General features: G+C 42.8%; 2 protein-coding genes across 2 annotated transcripts in view; one reads left to right on the forward strand and one right to left on the reverse strand.

Moving 5' to 3' along the window:
* Positions 1-14,299, reverse strand: part of hadhb (hydroxyacyl-CoA dehydrogenase trifunctional multienzyme complex subunit beta) — a 58,594-nt gene extending 44,295 nt beyond the window's left edge. The window contains exon 1 of the mRNA XM_060913817.1: positions 14,198-14,299. The gene's annotated coding sequence lies outside the window, so the exon portion shown is untranslated. The remainder of the gene's footprint in view (positions 1-14,197) is intronic.
* A 182-nt stretch (positions 14,300-14,481) lies between these two features.
* The window catches only part of hadhaa (hydroxyacyl-CoA dehydrogenase trifunctional multienzyme complex subunit alpha a), a 29,148-nt gene continuing 22,541 nt past the window's right edge, over positions 14,482-21,088 (forward strand). The window contains exons 1-6 of the mRNA XM_060913816.1: positions 14,482-14,581; positions 16,868-16,909; positions 17,539-17,609; positions 18,919-19,052; positions 19,955-20,093; positions 20,372-20,491. Of these exons, the coding sequence (XP_060769799.1) occupies positions 14,527-14,581; positions 16,868-16,909; positions 17,539-17,609; positions 18,919-19,052; positions 19,955-20,093; positions 20,372-20,491 (561 nt within the window). The 5' untranslated portion in view covers positions 14,482-14,526. The remainder of the gene's footprint in view (positions 14,582-16,867; positions 16,910-17,538; positions 17,610-18,918; positions 19,053-19,954; positions 20,094-20,371; positions 20,492-21,088) is intronic.

Genomic DNA, 21,088 nt, shown 5'->3' on the forward strand with positions numbered 1-21,088 from the left:
TCTGCCAGGAGACAGCGAGAGGATTTAGCTGCTTTATGCAGAGCTGATCTGAATACTTCTCGTCTACAACAATACAGAATATGTTCAGACCATTTTGTTACTGGTAAGTCACTAGGCTAGAGTGTTGTAGAACATTTTTTTTAAAATGTTTACTGAATAAAAACATCCTTAATTTTATCACATTTATGTATTTCATTTCTTTCTTTTGTTTTAATTTTCCTCCCTCCATCCCTCTTTGGATTTTAAATATAGTTTTTCCCCATGTCCAAATAATTAAAATATATATAAATAAAAAAAAGAGATAAGTAGTAAATCAAAAATAAATGAAATTAAAAAAAATCCATAACAGTATGAATACAGATTGCAATAGTGGTCAAGCGCTATAATTTTTTTTAACATGATAGTGGAGAATTTCATTTAATCTGCACTGATTATTATATGAAATATAAATGAACAAATTCTGAACAGGTCTTTCATAGAATGGAACAACTGTTCATGTAGTAAAGAAAACACTTAACATGTTAATAAAAGAAAATTTGCTGCTACATTTCAGGTGTAGTTTGTTTTATGTATGCATGTATGTATGTACTTGCATAGATGTGTACTTGGTCTTCCAATATGGCGCCCTAACAAAATCTCGCGGTGCGGTGACGTCACCGCTTTCGCCCTCTATATGCTCCTTGTTTCTTCCCTACCTCTTCTTTCTTCTGATAGATAATCAGAACTATGCAACTTAGTGTGTTTACCATCATTTCTGCTTTCTCTAGGTTTGATATAGCCAACTGATTTCCATCTGAAAGGATTGGGTAATTCCACTCTCTTCTATTACCTTCCATCTTTTTAATCATTCTTCATACGCCATTTATATCAGTAGTATTTCCAATTGAACTACAATAATTCCTCCAGTATGATCTTTTCCTTCGTCTTACCGTCCTTCTCACTACTGCCTGTGCTTGCTTAAAATCAATCATATGTTGAAAGTTATGAGTTCTTTTTAACCTTCTAAAGGCTCTGTTCCTTTCTCTAATAACCTCTTCACATTTAACATTCCACCATGGGACCGCTTTTCTTATTAGTTTTCCTGAACTTTTTGGTATTGTAGCCATATTAGTGATTAGCAGCACCGGAGCACCCCAGGGCACGGTGCTGGCCCCTCTTCTCTTCACCCTGTACACCGCGGACTTCTGCTACAACTCGGAGCTGTGTCACATTCAGAAGTTCGCCGATGACACAGCCATCGTTGGGTGTATCAGTGACGACAGAGAGGAGGAGTATAGAAGCCTGGTGAGGGACTTTGCTGTGTGGTGCAACAGGAACCATCTGCAGCTCAACACCTTGAAGACCAAGGAGCTGGTCATTGACTTTGGGAGGTCCAGACCAAGATCACGACCAGTTCTGATCGAGGGAGTCAAGGTGGAGGCTGTAGATTCCTACAAGTACCTCGGGCTGTGGCTGGACAGCAAGCTGGACTGGACTTGCAACACCAATCACTTATACAGGAAGGGACAGAGCAGGCTATACTTCCTTAGGAGGCTGCGGTCCTTTAACATCTGCAGGAAACTCCTGTGGATGTTCTATCAGTCCGTGGTCACCAGTGTCCTGTTTTACACCGTGGTGTGCTGGGGGGGCAGCACATCCAAGAAGGACACATCCAGGCTGGACAAACTGATCAGGCGGGCCGGCTCTGTGGTCAGCATGAAGCTGGACACTCTGGTGACGGTGGCAGAGAAGAGGTCTATGGACAAACTATTGAACATCATGGATGATGCCAGTCACCCTCTGCACACTGTCATCAGCAACCAGAAGAGCCTGTTCAGTGACAGAATGCTCCTTCCCAAGCGCAGGATGAACAGACTCAAAAACTCCTTTATCCCTCACACCATCAGACTGTACAACTCCTCTCTGGAGGGGAGGAGGGGTGACAGGAGGACAGAGGATGGGAAGGAGCAGTAGCCTAGCCTAGCAATAAGCAATACCGGACAATGTGCAGTCTCTCTCCTGCCGCCGCCCCCCTCCCCATATCTTATTCTTTTTATATTTGTATATGTAAATACTTAATTTATCTACAAGTTCTCTCTATTTCTTTCTCCGTTTATCTGTAATGATGCTGCTGGAATCTTAATTTCCCTGAGGGAACCCTCTCAAAGGGATCAATAAAGTTTTATCTAATCTAATTAATACTCTGTCGCAACTCAATTTCATCATCATCATCTGTTTCTTGGACTGAACTAATATACAAGTCACTCATTTCTATAAATCTCTCCCAGTCTGCCTTTTTGAAAATCCACTTTCCATGACTATCTTCTGTGCTCAACCTTACATCAACATTCAGTTTACATATAAATCGGGTAATGGTCACTTCCAATAGTGCTTTCTCCATACACTTCCCACTCACACTTGGGCGCCAATTTACTGGACAAAAACGTGAGGTCTAGTACTGATTCTTTACTCGTTCTTATATCTATCCTCGTCCCTCTACCATCATTCACACAAACTAAATTCCGATCATTCATCATCTCCTCAATCACCTGTCCATTACTGTCTGTCTTTTCCCCTCCCCACATTGTATTACGAGCATTAAAATCTCTGCACCATATAACATTATCTCTATCCTGTCCTTCTATTTCCTCTAGTTCATTTAATTCTAACAGTTTACAAGGGTTATAATAATAATTTATTACTACTATTTTCTTTTTATCAGCCCATACTTCCAGTACCACATATTCTTGTTCCTTACCTGTACCCAACACCCTATGAGGCACACCCTGCCTTCCAAAGGTAGTACAGTCCCCAGGCCATTATAAAAAAATGTTACGTTTCCGGTCCACCGGCCGGGTGAGTGCTGTTTGTGCGGTTGAAATTTTTTTTTTAAAAAAACACCGGTTTTTCAACATTTTTTTCGGGTTCGTAAATCTAAAATCGAACTTGACATTTACGCATTCCCAGGGCTTTCCACTAATGGCCCTTTTCCACTACCCTTTTTCAGCTCACTTCAGCCCAACACAGCTCGCATTTCGACTACCTCAGAGCAGCACGACTCAGCTCGGTTCAGCCCTACTCAGCACCCAAAACTCGCACGGTTTTGGAGTGGGGCTGAAGCGAGCCAAACCGAGCCGAGTGAGGCTAGGGGCGTGAGCAGACACTCCCCTGTGCACTGATTGGTGAGGAGGAGTGTCCTCACATGCCCACACACGCCCCGCGAGCACGCTGGGATCTGTAAACACCGTAAACCCGGAAGAAGAAGAATTACGAATTACGAGAATTTCTGAAGCCTTATGCGCCTCGCCTCATCTATACGCTCTTGCCAGTATCTGTTGGCGTTGTCGGTGACAACAAGCCACAGCACCAAGACCAGCAACACTAACGACTCCATGTCCTCCATGTTTATTGTTTACTATCCGGGTCGTGAGACTACCGCTTAAAAGATCACTGATGTCACTGTTTGCGCCACCTAACGACATCACGTGACGTCCAACCACTTTCGCTAACTCCACCCAATGTGTCCACCCACTTCCAGCCAGCGCGGTTGTAGTCGAAATGCAACTCCAACAGCCCCACTCAGCTCGACTCAGCACGGCACGGCTCAGCCCAACTCAGCCGCGTTGGTAGTGGAAAAGCGGCATAAGGCTCGTACTAGCCAGCCATGACAAATAAGTAGCCAGCCGGGGGGGATTAAACACAAAATAAACTCCTGTGCATGCAGTTCCCAGGATTAAATGTATTTTCCACAGACCATTTATTTATTCACTTTACTCAAATACAAAGTAAAATGGCAGTAAATCTTTTCTTTTCTTGCATATTGCATCATGAGGCGTTCCTGGCTTGTAAATCTCTTATTTTCGGTGCAGGACACATTCACGCAGCTGAGCATGCTATGAATCAACAGCGACAACGGTCTGCAGTGGGGCTACACAATTACACACTCAGTGAACATTTCTCCATTTGTGTATGAAAATACACTCCAACCACTCAGTTTGGGTTCATTTACAACCAACGGTGTCTTTTGACGCCAGCACGTAATTGAACGAGAGAAGACTGGTTTACCGGAGACAAAATAAGCGTTATCTCTGCTTCTGTTCCCTCCGACAGCCCAGACACACTACTGCCTCCGCTGAGTGCGTGCGCACACTGCATGTCGGGGCCGCGGATGAGTTACTCTCCCTTGAGCAACGAAGTCGGCGGGGAATTTGTGGTTATTATCGGTACAAACAGCGCGAATCACAACTTAAATGAGTGCGGTTCAGTTTGACATTATTGTCAGTCCGTTAGATAAACATTTAATTTTATTAAAATCGAAAATTAATATTTAGAGCCTGTGGGCTACAAAAATAAGTCATTAAAGTAGCCGGCTGGACTTAATTGTGTAGCTGGCAGACGGCGCTTGTGGAAAGCCCTGCATTCCGCGCAGAGTATAGAACTGAATCAGCTCTGCGCATGCGCCGTGCGGCACAAAAAAATGTCAGCCACCATGAAGGAAGGAGATCCGGGGTTTTCAAACATTTGCTTAAGTGTGAAATCGCAAAATGGTATTCTAGCGAACAACAAAATAGTAAAGATTCAGAAAAACAAATCATTCAGTGATCATTTTAATAGTGTAATTTCATCCGAATTAGGCCTAACGGCCGATTTAGAACTACAAAAAGTCCGTGTCGGACATTTTAAGTACCTTTGTAAAAGTTTTGCAAATGTTGCAGTCAGCATTTAAAATGCTAACTTAAAGTTTTTGTACAAGTTTCAGTTGATTAAACTGTCATTTTATTAAATGTGTCTGCTTTTGTAATAAAGTTCTGAAAGAAAAAGCAAACACAGCATTGCGATTTCTTATCCATCCATATATTAAAAAAAAAAAAAAAATTCCCTCCCTCCCAACTGAAAATTTTTTTGCTCACCCGGTGGACAGGAAACGGATTTTTTTTAAGGATGGCCCTATTATCTATAAACTGTTTAAAATCTTGACCATTTGCTAACCAGTGATGGGAATAACAGCGTTAGAAATAAACGGCATTACTAACGGCGTTACTTTTTTTAAGTAACGAGTAATCTAACTAATTACTTTTTACATCGTTATAACGCCGTTCCTGTTACTTACAATAAAATACTCTGCGTTACTTTATTAAAGCTGTTTTCATCTGGCACGCTGCTCGTTCAGCCTTTCTTTACTCTGCTTTAGTGTGGGGCGGGGAGACGCGAGACAACGGCACAGTAAGCCAATCAGAGTAGATTTGGACAGCATACGTAGGTAGGCCACGCCTACTGCACTACTGCGCGCTCTTTCGATCAGAAGACACAGCGATGGCGAGCGGTCAGCCTAAGACTGCGCTTTCACACTGGAAATACAGCCATTGCTTTTCATTACTTGAAATAAAAGGCAAAAATGTCTACGTGCAATGCACATTATGTCGAGGAACAAAGTGTTTGTCCTCATCAGTGGCCAGTAATTAGTAACAATTTTAATAACTACAAAAATATATATTCAATTTGATAGATGTCTCATCTCACATTGTCCCACAAAAATATTAATATAGTGTAGATAACGTTACTGATTGGTTCTGTTAAGTGTCCATTTCAGTCATTAAACACATTTAACATTCACTTTTATTATGATTACACTAATTGAATTTGATTTATTTTTTTTTTTTGAGGGGGAACAAAATGTAACGGAATAATTACTTTCCCTGGTAATTAGTTACTTTTATGACAAAGTAACTCCGTTACTAACTCCGTTACTTTTTGGGAAAAGTAACTAGTAACTTTTTGAAAGTAACGTGCCCAACACTGTTGCTAACAAACTCCTTGCATTCCATTGTAAAAGTAACAATCAATATAATCATCCTACACCATTTCCTTCCTGGCTTGCTGATGCCACATTAAGACCATCTCGCACCCCTCACCCCTGCAATGAAGATAACTAGGTCCCTCTTTCCCCCCCACAATCCTTTTCCTCCTTCTCTTGAACAGATTCTTGTCTTTGCATCCATACTTTCCCTGTGGCTACTTCCCCTCTACTTCCTCCTTCTTCCGTTAACCCTCGTTTGCGCCACCCTTTTAACTGCTTCTGCACAGGTAACTTTGTTCTTCATTTTCACATTATAAATCTCCGTCTCCCTTCTCAGGCCAAGAAAAAAAAATAACTGTTTGTTTCCTATGACATCTTGAAAAAAAAAATAGGGTAGGTAGGTAGGTCTTATTTTATTTTATTTTTTTTTTTATCACACAAAATACCGGGTAGGTAGGGCTTTTTTTTTTTAAATAAATTTTAGGTGTGGCATTATTTGTCACCTTTGTTGCCTCTACTTTTGCGTCCTCGTGTACTTTTAGTATTTTTGTTTTGATAGCTAACATTTTTTGAAATTCCGGCTTCCGTTTACATTCAAATGTCAGTGCCCGCAAGCCAAAATTGCTGAGCAGGCTTTCCAACGTGACTTCCATCGTGATATCGATACCGCCGTTAGCCTGGGCGCCGTGTGTATACTGTTTGCATGACTCGTCCAGCGGAGGATGATAATGTTCGTAGAGTTCTTTTACAGTTGAAAACTTATAAAATGAACTTATTGTCTTACAATCTTCCGTGTGGTCGCAACCAATCACGGTAATCGAGAACACTTCGTTGGCCGCCATGATGCCTAGCGTTGTGTACAACACAAGCCGGAGTTTCCCGGAAAGAGGTCATGACGTCAGATTGAGGCCGTGAGAAATCAATGAGTGTTTCTTGTCCGATATATGCGTTTTAGAATTAGTCACTTGTCAGATCGACAATATTATGCAAATCGTAATGCAGATATTTTTTTTTTTCAAAATTTATTGTTGGTCGGCGAAAATACATTTTTTTTTTAAACATCTAACAAAAAAGTCTAGGGTCGGGGCATTTTTTAAATGGTCGGTCGGGTAACCGGAAACAATTATTTTTTCTTGGCCTCATTACTCCACACCCCCAGTAAGCTGCACTGTGTGCCCCTCCACAATTACAACATTTAGGTCTTGTTTTCTCTCCACACTCCCCATAATCATGAGCTCCACTACATCTTGTACACCTTTTCTCCCCTTTACACATTTTAGCTACCGTACATCCCCAAACTTTTGACACTTGAAACATCTCATTGGTTTATGAATAAACTCTCACACTATATCTCATATACCCAAAATATAGCTCTGTAGGCATCTCTTTAGTACTGAACTGAATTAAAACCGATTCAGTTTCCTTCTTCTCAATTCCCCTAGTCAATCGTTTTGCACTCTGAACAGCATCACACTTTTCCTTTAAATATTTAACTAGATCCTTCATCTCCATTAATAAAAGAATCCCATAAATCACCCCTTTACTTCCTTGACCACCAACTCTCAAAATCTTCACTACCTTTGCTTTCCCAACTGCTTGCAAATTTTCAGCTCTTCCACAATGTTCTTCAGAGATGCATCCAATTGATAAGTCATCATTCAAAATCCTTGCATATTTAACTTCCCCAACCTGATGCTTAATTATTTTCGTCAGCTTTATTGGAGCCATATTTTTCACTCCTTCTTCAAACCTCACAACAACATTCCATTTCTCCTCACCTCTCGTTGCTTTTCCTCAACCGCTTAGCTTTATATATACAGTGGGGCAAAAAAGTATTTAGTCAGTCACCGATTGTGCAAGTTCTCCCACTTAAAGATGAGAGAGGTCTGTAATTTTCATCATAAGTATACCTCAACTAAAGAACTTATTTGCAAATTATGGTGGAAAATAAGGATTTGGTCAATAACAAAAGTTCATCTCAATACTTTGTTATATACCCTTTGTTGGCAATGACAGAGGTCAAACGTTTTCTGTAAGTCTTCACAAGGTTTTCACACACTGTTGCTGGTATTTTGGCCCATTCCTCCATGCAGATCTCCTCTAGAGCAGTGATGTTTTGGGGCTGTCGCTGGGCAACACGGACTTTCAACTCCCTCCAAAGATTTTCTATGGGGTTGAGATCTGGAGACTGGCTAGGCCACTCCAGGACCTTGAAATGCTTCTTACGAAGCCACTCCTTCGTTGCCCGGGCGGTGTGTTTGGGATCATTGTCATGCTGAAAGACCCAGCCACATTTCATCTTCAATGCCCTTGCTGATGGAAGGAGGTTTTCACTCAAAATCTCACGATACATGGCCCCATTCATTCTTTCCTTTACACGGATCAGTCGTCCTGGTCCCTTTGCAGAAAAACAGCCCCAAAGCATGATGGTTCCACCCCCATGCTTCACAGTAGGTATGGTGTTCTTTGGATGCAACTCAGCATTCTTTCTCCTCCAAACACAACAAGCTGAGTTTTTACCAAAAAGTTCTATTTTGGTTTCATCTGACCATATGACATTCTCCCAATCCTCTTCTGGATCATCCAAATGCTCTCTAGCAAACTTCAGATGGGCCTGGACATGTACTGGCTTAAGCAGGGGGACACGTCTGGCACTGCAGGATTTGAGTCCCTGGCGGCGTAGTGGGTTACTGATGGTAGCCTTTGTTACTTTGGTCCCAACTCTCTGTAGGTCATTCACTAGGTCCCCCCGTGTGGTTCTGGGATTTTTGCTCACCGCTCTTGTGATCATTTTGACCCCACGGGGTGAGATCTTGCGTGGAGCCCCAGATCGAGGGAGATTATCAGTGGTCTTGTATGTCTTCCATTTTCTAATAATTGCTCCCACAGTTGATTTCTTCACACCAAGCTGCTTACCTATTGCAGATTCAGTCTTCCCAGCCTGGTGCAGGTCTACAGTTTTGTTTCTGGTGTCCTTTGACAGCTCTTTGGTCTTGGCCATAGTGGAGTTTGGAGTGTGACTGTTTGAGGTTGTGGACAGGTGTCTTTTATACTGATAACGAGTTCAAACAGGTGCCATTAATACAGGTAACAAGTGGAGGACAGAGGAACCTCTTAAACAAGAAGTTACAGGTCTGTGAGAGCCAGAAATCTTGCTCGTTTGTAGGTGACCAAATACTTATTTTACCGAGGAATTTACCAATTAATTCATTAAAAATCCTACAATGTGATTTCCTGTATTCTTTCCCCCCCATTCTGTCTCTCATAGTTGAAGTGTACCTATGATGAAAATTACAGGCCTCTTTCATCTTTTTAAGTGGGAGAACTTGCACAATTGGTGGCTGACTAAATACTTTTTTGCCCCATTGTATATCTTCCTTAACTGTCAACTACCGTCATCTTCATCCAAGTCATCCATACTCCGACAATCTTCCCCCTGACTCCCCGCCATGGTAAAGAATACGTGCAAGCGTATCGTCTACCGAACCCATACAGGCCGTCGGCCGATACTCTCGCAGAATATTCCCTCCACTCAAACTACTCTAACCCTTAGCCTGGGCCCACCCATCCTAAGCGTGATGCAACACGAGGGCCTGCTGCGAGCTTAGTCTGGCCAGGCAAGCTATCTACAGCTCTTCCAAGCTCCCGAAAAATCAGGAACCAATCAACTTTGAGCATCTCCAACGGCCCTGGGTAGAGGCGTGTTCAAGGCACTGACGTAGTAGAACTGTGACCGGAAGCCATAGATTGTTTACAGAATCTATGCGGGAAGCGCTTCATTCACGTTTCCGCATCTATTACGCATAGATGCTGTATTGAAAGCATTCAACAGGAAGTTCTCATTGAAAACGGAGCAAAGAGCAGCCCTGGAGGTATTTATTGAAAGGAAGGACGTTTTTGCCTTGCTCCCGACCGGCTTCGGTAAGAGTTTAATCTACCAGTTAGCCCTGTCGCGTCGCATACGTCAGAGGAAAGAGTGATGTGATTGGTTTAAGCTTCGTCACAGCCTTTTCTGGCTTCGACCAGTAGCAAACTGAGGCATTTCAGGGAGGTGGGTCAACCACGGGCTCTGGGAAACGGTTGGGCTTAATATCTTGGCCAGACCAATAGCTCGGAGAGCTTTGAAGTCGCGTTAGCCAGGCTATCTAACCCTGACAATCAAGACAAAGAAAACCAAAAAGTTGCTGCTTTGGAAGACCACTCCACACCACCCACATCAACCTTCCACCAGTCACGCTACACTGTGCGTGATGACGTTGACTATCCATCCCCATTGATGCACATGTATTCTGTTTTGCTCCTGCTCACCTTCATTCCTCTTCATTCCAATGCATACCTCCATCTCTCCAAACCCTACTTTCACCACATATCACCACATATCACAATATCATCCGCAAACATGTTCCATGGTGAGTCTTGCCTCAGTTCGTCCGTCAAGCTATCAAATTACAATGGCAAACAAAAAAGCAGATCCTTGATGGAGTCCCACCTTCACCATGAACCATTCAGTCGTTCCAACTGCACACCTCACTGCTGTTTCACTGTTCTCATACACGTCAGGGCTCGAAGTCCGCGGTGGTCCGGTTGCCCGAGGCGACTTAATTTGTCATTTGGTGAGTAATTCCTGTCACTAGCCAGCCCGGCTGGCTAGTTGAAAATAAGAAATATATATGAAGCGAAGATTCAGACACACCGTCAACTAAAGCCACCACATATTAAGCGTGTGCCGTGTCTGCGTTAATCGATGTGTTTATCGGAGGATGGAAAATACCGAAGAATTCCGAATCATATTGTGTACGAGTCAGGCTGTCGGTTTTTTCACTACTGCGCATGCATATAACGCATCTCGTTGAATATCGCGGCAATCACATGTAGTATTGGACCAGCTGGGTGGAGCACAGAAGCACGGCAGGCCAGAACTGAGTTCTCAATGAACTATTTATTGCTAGCTTTTCAGCCTTTTATCACTTCCCAGCCGCGCGCGCACACGTGTTCTGGTTGGGGAGAGAGAGCTCCCTTTCTCTGCTCTCCTCTCAAAGGGGACGGTCACTGGGGAAGACACACAAACACAGGTTAACCCCCATCAGTTGCAACGATTCCACCACTTACCTTCCCTGACTCCGCCCTCCATTCACAGACCACCGCTTGGCCACGCCCCCACTGCCACATCACATTATCAAATTCAATAGATGTGGCCACATTATCGCCCATTTAAACACGTGTGTTTTTTTGTTGTTTACATCTACCAAAGCTCCGTTGCAATATGGAATTTTCTGAAAGGTGTACAGAAACCGCCAGAGACGGGGACAAAGCGACCTCGGTCTGAAGAGGAGAAAAAGGCCGTCGATAAAGCGTACGAGAAGGAGAAACGACAAAGGACTTATAAGTAAACGTGGGAGCAGGGTAGGCCTTGGCTGCGATACGATTTTTATGGAATAATTAATTTTTTTCAAGTTGATTCCTAGTCAATATGAAGCTCCTAATGCTTTCTCTCTCATAAATGGTTAAATACAGAAAGCATGTTGGACATATTTTGGGTGCTATAGTCATGATAGTAAGTATATTTGTTTTCAATACTCATATACCAAGCTGCCAAGTTTTCCAATATATTATTATTTGTTGATGATATATTATGGTGCTCTGTGTTGTTCTCATTTATGTATTCAACAACAGTATCAAAATACTCTGGTCTTGAAATAAATGCACATTAGTCATGAACAATGGTAACTACCCTCTTTTGCGTTATTTTTGACAGAAGTAAAATTCATACATGAACAAATTTTGGCGAGTTGATTTTCTGTTTTGCGAGTTACTTTGGAAGGGAACTCGTCTGGCTGGCTGGTGAAAAAAAAAAAATATGAATTTCTAGGCCTGCATGTCTTGAAAATATATTTTTTCCACTCATATATTGACTGTAATTGACTTCCTTTTTGTAAAATTACACTTTATTAAAAAACAAAAAAACCAAGTAGCACTTTTTTTTTTTTTTTAAATACACTACCGTTCAAAAGTTCGGGGTCACCCAGACAATTGTGTGTTTTCCATGAAAAGTCACACTTATTTACCACCAAAAGTTGTAAAATGAATAGAAAATATAGTCAAGACATTTTTCTGGCCATTTTGAGCATTTAATCGACCCCACAAATGTGATGCTCCAGAAACTCAATCTGCTCAAAGGAAGGTCAGTTTTATAGCTTCTCTAAAGAGCTCAACTGTTTTCAGCTGTGCTAACATGATTGTACAAGGGTTTTCTAATCATCCATTAGCCTTCTGAGGCAATGAGCAAACACATTGTACCATTAGAACACTGGAGTGAGAGTTGCTGGAAATGGGCCTCTATACACCTATGGAGATATTGCACCAAAAACCAGACATTTGCAGCTAGAATAGTCATTTACCACATTAGCAATGTATAGAGTGGATTTCTGATTAGTTTAAAGTGATCTTCATTGAAAAGAACAGTGCTTTTCTTTCAAAAATAAGGACATTTCAAAGTGACCCCAAACTTTTGAACGGTAGTGTAAATGTTATCTAACAAAGGTAAAGGGCAAATATTAACCATGTATGCTGTTTATGTTGCTTGTAATTGGGGTGAAGTAAACATCTGTTCATTATTTAATGTAAAATTGTTTGTGTTGAATTTAAGGCATCAACATGCAGCGGATCCGGCAGACCCATGAACACTGGCTGAGGAACAAAAACACGAACACCGCACAATGGTTAACATGAGCATTGATTTTCCAAAAATAATAATAATAATAATAATGATAATGGGCGGCACGGTGGTGTAGTGGTTAGCGCTGTCGACTCACAGCAAGAAGGTCTGGGTTCGAGCCCCGTGGCCGGCGAGGGCCTTTCTGTGCGGAGTTTGCATGTTCTCCCCGTGTCCGCGTGGGTTTCCTCCGGGTGCTCCGGTTTCCCCCACAGTCCAAAGACATGCAGGTTAGGTTAACTGGTGACTCTAAGGCCAAGTTTACATTAGACCGTATCCGTCTTGTTTTCTTCGCGGATGCACTGTCCGTTTACATTAAACCGCCTGGAAACGCCGGGAAACGGGAATCCGCCAGGGTCCACGTATTCAATCCAGATCGTGTCTGGTCCGGTGCTGTGTAAACATTGAGAATACACGGATACGCTGTGCTGAGCTCTAGCTGGCATCGTCATTGGACAACGTCACTGTGACATCCACCTTCCTGATTCGCTGGCGTTGGTCATGTGACGCAACTGCTGAAAAACGGCACGGACTTCTGCCTTGTATCACCTTTCATTAAAGAGTATAAAAGTATGAAAATACTGCAAATACTGATGCAAATACTGCCCATTGTGTAGTTATGATTGTCTTTAGGCTTGCCATCCTTCCACTTGCAAGTGGTAAGTGATATGCGCTGGGATCACACACACAGCGGCTCAGTCCCGAATCACTGCTCGTGCGCTTCACTCACGCGCTCTGTGAGCTGCGCAGGGCCGGAGTGCGCACCCTCCAGAGGGCACTCGCTGTTCAGGGCGGAGTGATTTGGAGCGCAGGATGCCTGCGGAGCCGAGCGTATCCGTGTATTGGTGTTGCTGTGTGCACGCAAATCATGTATTGGTGTTGCTGTGTGCACACTAATCGTTTTAAAAACGTTAATCTGATGATCCGCTGATACGGTCTAATGTAAACCCCACCTAAATTGACCGTAGGTGTGAATGGTTGTCTGTGTCTATGTGTCAGCCCTGTGATGACCTGGCGACTTGTCCAGGGTGTACCCCGCCTTTCATCCGTAGTCAGCTGGGATAGGCTCCAGCTTGCCTGCGACCCTGTAGAACAGGATAAAGCGGCTGGAGATAGAGATGAAATGAGATGATAATAATAAAATTTCTCAGTTTCAACATGTTGTCTTTGGACTATTTTCAATGCAATATAGAATTTCGATGACTTGCAAATTATCACGTTGTTTTTATTGACAGAAGTAGTTCTCTTCTCAGCTGGATAAGCACTTGGTGTAAAATTAATATCAAAAATATTTATTTATTTTAATAATTTGACCCAGGCTTTAAAAAGTGTGACTTTTCACCCCGTGACCTTTCACCTACTTTGCTCACAAGGGCGAGGTGATGTAAACAGAGCTGGCTCTCGGGTTCAAAGTCACAGCCAGGACTTTATCACCATCATCACACCACTGATTTATTCACTTACACACAGATACACACACAATTACCTGCAGATAAAGGCGAGCTGAACTAGCTAGTCACGCATTGCTAAGCTAAGTCGATGAGTGAATGAAAGGAGCGGTTGCTAGGTGACGCTGCGAGATTCGGAGCGCGCGCGACACTCGCAAATGCTTATACTAGCGCGCTGTTCATTTTTATTTTATTAATTAAAAATATACATATATATTAGTGTCTTTTATCAATATAAAACACGCATTTCTAACTACTTACCTGTCTGCAGCTGAAGTCACTCTTCCTGGAGTCCGAAAGCTGCTCACAAAACCCTGGGTAGTTATTTTTAACAGTTGTTAGTAGGCCTGAATAGTGCCTGAATGAAAAGAACAGTCGCAAATAAATATCCAGGACGTAACACATTCTCACTCAACACACACACACAGGACTCGTCTTCCAGTAACATTTTAAAGACTAGTAGTGTAAATATTTATTTATTTAAATAACAAACGCGGTGTTTAACATACAGGCGACGTATAAGGTGAGCTCAATGTATCTCACGTCGCGCATGCGTGTTAGAGGTTCATTCGACTCGAGCAAGAGCCGTGATGGGGAGCGCGCGAGCTGCAGGAGCTTTGTGCAGGAGATTCTTTCCTTTCTCAGGTGAGGATCACCTGCAGCACAGGCCGGCCGGCGCAGCGGGGTCTTAAAGCGCGCCGGGTCGCGACCCCGGTGTGGTACAGTGAGTGAGTGAGTGAGAGAGAGAGAGAGAGAGAGCGAGCGCGCGCGCATATGTGAACTTTCACCCAGTTTCACAGCGGTGTCAGAGGAAGGAGCTCGCGCACTTCAGAGTAGAGGTCATGCGCATGTGGAGATGATTAGTGTTTTTACAGAGGGACAGGGGATGGAGATGATGATTAGTGTTTTTACAGAGGGACAGGGGATGGAGATGATGATTAGTGTTTTTACAGAGGGACAGGGGATGGAGATGATGATTAGTGTTTTTACAGAGGGACAGGGGATGGAGATGATGATTAGTGTTTTTACAGAGGGACAGGGGATGGAGATGATGATTAGTGTTTTTACAGAGGGACAGGGGATGGAGATGATGATTAGTGTTTTTACAGAGGGACAGGGGATGGAGATGATGATTAGTGTTTTTACAGAGGGACAGGGGATGGAGATGATGATTAGTGTTTTTACAGAGGGACAGGGGATGGAGATGATGATTAGTGTTTTTACAGAGGGACAGGGGATGGAGATGATGATTAGTGTTTTTACAGAGGGACAGGGGATGGAGATGATGATTAGTGTTTTTACAGAGGGACAGGGGATGGAGATGATGATTAGTGTTTTTACAGAGGGACAGGGGATGGAGATGATGATTAGTGTTTTTACAGAGGGACAGGGGATGGAGATGATGATTAGTGTTTTTACAGAGGGACAGGGGATGGAGATGATGATTAGTGTTTTTACAGAGGGACAGGGGATGGAGATGATGATTAGTGTTTTTACAGAGGGACAGGGGATGGAGATGATGATTAGTGTTTTTACAGAGGGACAGGGGATGGAGATGATGATTAGTGTTTTTACAGAGGGACAGGGGATGGAGATGATGATTAGTGTTTTTACAGAGGGACAGGGGATGGAGATGATGATTAGTGTTTTTACAGAGGGACAGGGGATGGAGATGATGATTAGTGTTTTTACAGAGGGACAGGGGATGGAGATGATGATTAGTGTTTTTACAGAGGGACAGGGGATGGAGATGATGATTAGTGTTTTTACAGAGGGACAGGGGATGGAGATGATGATTAGTGTTTTTGCAGAGGGACAGGGGATGGAGATGATGATTAGTGTTTTTACAGAGGGACAGGGGATGGAGATGATGATTAGTGTTTTTACAGAGGGACAGGGGATGGAGATGATGATTAGTGTTTTTACAGAGGGACAGGGGATGGAGATGATGATTAGTGTTTTTACAGAGGGACAGGGGATGGAGATGATGATTAGTGTTTTTACAGAGGGACAGGGGATGGAGATGATGATTAGTGTTTTTACAGAGGGACAGGGGATGGAGATGATGATTAGTGTTTTTACAGAGGGACAGGGGATGGAGATGATGATTAGTGTTTTTACAGAGGGACAGGGGATGGAGATGATGATTAGTGTTTTTACAGAGGGACAGGGGATGGAGATGATGATTAGTGTTTTTACAGAGGGACAGGGGATGGAGATGATGATTAGTGTTTTTACAGAGGGACAGGGGATGGAGATGATGATTAGTGTTTTTACAGAGGGACAGGGGATGGAGATGATGATTAGTGTTTTTACAGAGGGACAGGGGATGGAGATGATGATTAGTGTTTTTACAGAGGGACAGGGGATGGAGATGATGATTAGTGTTTTTACAGAGGGACAGGGGATGGAGATGATGATTAGTGTTTTTACAGAGGGACAGGGGATGGAGATGATGATTAGTGTTTTTGCAGAGGGACAGGGGATGGAGATGATGATTAGTGTTTTTGCAGAGGGACAGGGGATGGAGATGATGATTAGTGTTTTTGCAGAGGGACCGGGGATGGAGATGATGATTAGTGTTTTTGCAGAGGGACAGGGGATGGAGATGATGATTAGTGTTTTTGCAGAGGGACCGGGGATGGAGATGATGATTAGTGTTTTTGCAGAGGGACAGGGGATGGAGATGATGATTAGTGCTTTTACAGAGGGACGGGGGATGGAGATGATGATTGTTTTTACAGAGGGACGGGGGATGGAGATGATGATTTTACAGAGGGACGGGATGGAGATGATGATTAGTGTTTTTGCAGAGGGGCAGGGATGGAGATGATGATGATGGTTTCATGCACAGACACATTTAAATCTTACTGATCCAGTTTTCAGGTTATACTGCAGCTCTGCTAACTCTGTGTGTGTTTGTGTTTTTAGGAAATGGACATCGTAACCTCTCTGTGTCAGCAGCCTTACTTGGTAACCGTGGAAATCATTTCAAATCCCAGCACATGATGATGCATTATTACATGTTTCTAATATTAATAAAAAAATTTAATCTCTCTCTCTCAATATGTCTCTTTCTCTCTCTCTCTCTCTCTCTCTCTCAATCTGTCTCTCAATATCTGTCTTTCTCTCTTTCAATCTCTCTCTCTCTGTCTCTGTGTCTTTCTCTCTCTGAATATCTGTCTCTCAATCTCTGTCTCTCTCTCAATGTCTCTCTTTGTGTCTTTCTCTCTCTGAATATCTGTCTGTCTCTCTATCTCTCTGTCTCTCTCAATCTGTCTTTCTTTGTCTCTGTCTGTCTCTCTCTCTATCTGTCTTTCTCTCTGTCTCATTCTCTCTCTCTCTCTCAATATCTGTGTCTCTCTGTCTGTCTGTCTCATTTTTCTGTGTCTCTCTCTGTCTCTCTCTGAATATCTTTCTCTCTCTCTCAATCTCTGTCTGTCTCTTGGTCTGTCTGTCTCCCTGAATATCTTTGCGTCCATCTCTCTCTCTCTCTCTCTCTCTCTGTCTGTCCCTCTTTCAATATCTCTGTCTCTCTCTCAAACTGTGTCTCTCTCTCTCTCTCTGTCTCTCTCTCTCTCATGTGTGTGGTCTCTCTCAAGCTCGCACTCATGTTAAATATGAGATTAAAGATGACGTGGCGGTGGTAAGAATCAACGATCCGACCTCGAAGGTGTGTGTGTGTTCACGACTCACAATTAATGATTATGACATTTTATTTATTTGTCTCAAAACACGCAGCTTTCAGAAACCTGGATCGTAAATTCACGTTCTGGATAAATTCATCTCATTTCTGATGTTCAGCATTTTATTTTTGGATTTATTTCTCTCTCTCTCTCTCTGTATTTATTAACTTATTCATTTTCTATCCAAGTTCATAGACAGTTCTGTGCAAAAGTCTTAGCCCCCTATTTTTTTCATACAAACTTTCATGTTATAGATTTCTATTTTATGACTTCTGCATTATCGAGTCAAAACATTACAATAACATTTTAGAGTTCCAAACATTCTGGGTTTTTTTTTTTCAGCATAAAATTAAATGTTACAGCGGGGTAAAAAAAAAAAGTTTGTAATGTATCTGAGTGGCATATTCCTTAAGAGCGCACTCTTCAGATTAAAAAAGAAAACATAATGAAGGCGACTCAGTCAAAGTGTCCAGAAGATCTGGGGCTGGTTCTGGAAGACACTCAGTAAAACCTCCAGATCATTTCATTATCAAACTGCACTCACTGGATATTTAAGCAAATGGATTTACCTCGTCTCACACCAAATACTGACTTTGTTTCATTTATTACGGCCGACTGATTATAGTATTTTTTTTTAAATGTTGAAACGTTTCATTTTGTTATTTTTAAGCCGTTTTTGGTCTCCAGCATTTCTGTACATGTACTGAAGACTTTTCCACAGCACTGTGTATATATTTATCTGTCTGTCTCTCTATTAATTTGCTTGTTTGTGCATTTAAATATTTTTGTATAAATAAATAAATGATGTAAATTCAGTGTGGTGACGGGCATGGTGTTCTACACTCTCTGGAATGAGCGTATGACATGAACAAGAGGACGTTTAGGACTCGGGCTTAACGTGGAGAGGAATGTGTTGATTCTAAGATCCCTGTTCTTGGCTGCAGGAGAGGAACCCAGTGTTGCATCCCCGTGTTGCATGCACCCCAGGAGGAGATCAGCAGTTTCTGAAATACTCGAACCAAAAATACTCATCTGGCTCAAACCAACACCCATACCACAGTGAAAAAGAAAGTCACACTTCATTGTGAGATCATAATTTTTCCTGTTTGGCTGTTTGAACGTTGCAAACATGAACCGAAGCTCTTGATTTGTATCTGCGTGATTTGCTGCGTCAAGGGATCGGCGTCAAACAGAACAGCAGATGGATGTGGGGTGTTCCTAATAAAGTGGCCAGTGTGTATATGTATTACATGAACGTGGCAGTTGGGTTGCTTAAAAAGTGTGTGTGTGTTCCAGGTGAACACCCTGTCGAAGCAGATGCAGGTGGAGCTGACAGAGGTGATGGGGGAGATTTGGGGAAACGGAGCGGTTAAGAGTGCGGTGCTCATCTCCACCAAACCAGGCTGCTTTATCGCTGGGGCTGATATCAAGTACAACACACACTCATGCACATACACACACACGTACAGATACCAAGAATGAGACACACGCAAGCATGAACAGATGATAAGTACAATATGTTTCTCTCTCTCACACACACACTTTTGTTCAGGTACCAAATATAACACACACACTAGCAATGAGTAGTTGATGGTTAAAGTGCATATTCTGGACCAATTTCGTTTTTTTTTTTTTATATGAAAGTATGTCCCTTTACACACTCATCCAGAAGGGTAATTTTGCACAAGGCCATCTGTCTACAGCAGAAAAAAATAAAATAAAACACGTCTGGAAAAATCCCAAGGGAGTCTGGAGCCAGATTCGTGACATTACCTGCGGAAGTGCCAGCAGGCTGCGCGAGCTTTGCACGGTTTCAGTGCACAGCCTGTGTAGACCAAGCGCTCCCATTTCTCTCTCATTGTCCGGTCTTTTGGAAAACGATGAGTACTAATCCCATCAAGATTGGTGTTGCTACACCCTCCTACGATACATCTGTTAACCATTTTAATAATTACGCGATAACGTTGAAGAAATTTGCAGAAAACCACCAGGTCGTTTTCTCATAAACAAACCAGCGCTGACGTAGGATTCAGAGGGAGGCGTCCCGCACGTGACGTCATGAAAATCAATGTTTGCCGGGAAATCCAAATGCCAAGTTTTTTCAGAGGCGGACCAATTCACCTCAAATGGCTTGATTTCAACTGAATTTTTCTGGGATTGTGCAAAATGTGACAGATATTTGACCAAAGTTTAATATAAAATAGAAGAATTACAGTGATCTTGCTCCTAAAGTTACCCGTGATATACACTTTAAAGCCCTTTCTGTCAGTTGTCTGTGTTTTGAGCTCAGTAGTTTCAGGCGTGTGTGTAATTAATCTTTCCTGCCTCGCAGCATGATCAAGGCCTGTACGAGTGCCAAGGAAGTGGCATCACTGTCACAGGAAGGGCAGAAGATGTTTGAGAAGATTGAGAAGTCACCCATCCCCATCGTGGCAGCTATTAACGGCTCCTGCCTGGGCGGCGGCCTGGAGGTGTGGGGAGGAGGAGGAGCGAATCACAATATTGCATTCATCACAATACTGACATTATAAACCACAGCGCTGCTGAATTCTGGGTTCTGATTGGTCAGAAGGAGTCGATTAGTTTTCTGTAACAGTAGTGAAGGTTCATATTAATGCACTTCTTCAAACAAGTTATCGTTTCTATAGTAACAGCTCATTCACAGGGATTCATGTGGATCGTGGTTTGTTTTTTTTGGATTGTGCACCTCTGGGCCACTGTAGTCAGAATTTCACTCCCCTTTGTCTAGTTTGCGATCGCATGTCAGTACCGTGTGGCCACCAAGAGTAAAAAGACAGTTCTGGGGACGCCGGAGGTGATGCTGGGACTCCTGCCTGGAGCCGGAGGAACTCAGAGACTACCCAGGATGGTGAGACTCTTTCACACACACTTAAACTCTCACAACAAGAGAAAACAGATCACACAAACAAATGCATCATTTATTTTAAACACTTCATCTACAAAAAAAGTGCCCTCAAGGCTTAGTCTGGCTAATGCAACTTCAAAGCTCCCCGTGTTGCATCACACTTAGGATGGGCGGGCCCAGGCTACTCAAGGCTGCCCTTACAGACGAGAAAATGTGATGAAGTGCCCTAATTGTTGAAATTGGGGGGTGGATGAAATGACCCCTAGGGTGCACTTCTGCTGGAGAACAGCTGCTATGTGTGAGACCATACTATAACGATTGGGTTCCGTTACATGCGAGGAAATATGAAAAGGTGCACTAATGGCTGTCATTCAGATGGGAAAAAAAACTTGATGAAATGCCCTCTAGGGTGCTCTTCCAGGATAGAATGTGAGATGTAGTGCACTATAGGGTGACCCTATATTTGAGAAAACTCTAAGATGCCCACTAATATGCTGTTACATGAGAGAAAGTTTGATGAAATGCCCTCTAGGGTGCCTTTCCAGTTGAGAATAGCTGCTGTGTGTGAGAATACCTGATGCAGTGCCCTATAGGGTTCTC

Source organism: Neoarius graeffei, chromosome 2 (assembly GCF_027579695.1).
Source record: "Neoarius graeffei isolate fNeoGra1 chromosome 2, fNeoGra1.pri, whole genome shotgun sequence".
Classification (NCBI taxonomy): Eukaryota; Metazoa; Chordata; class Actinopteri; order Siluriformes; family Ariidae; genus Neoarius; species Neoarius graeffei.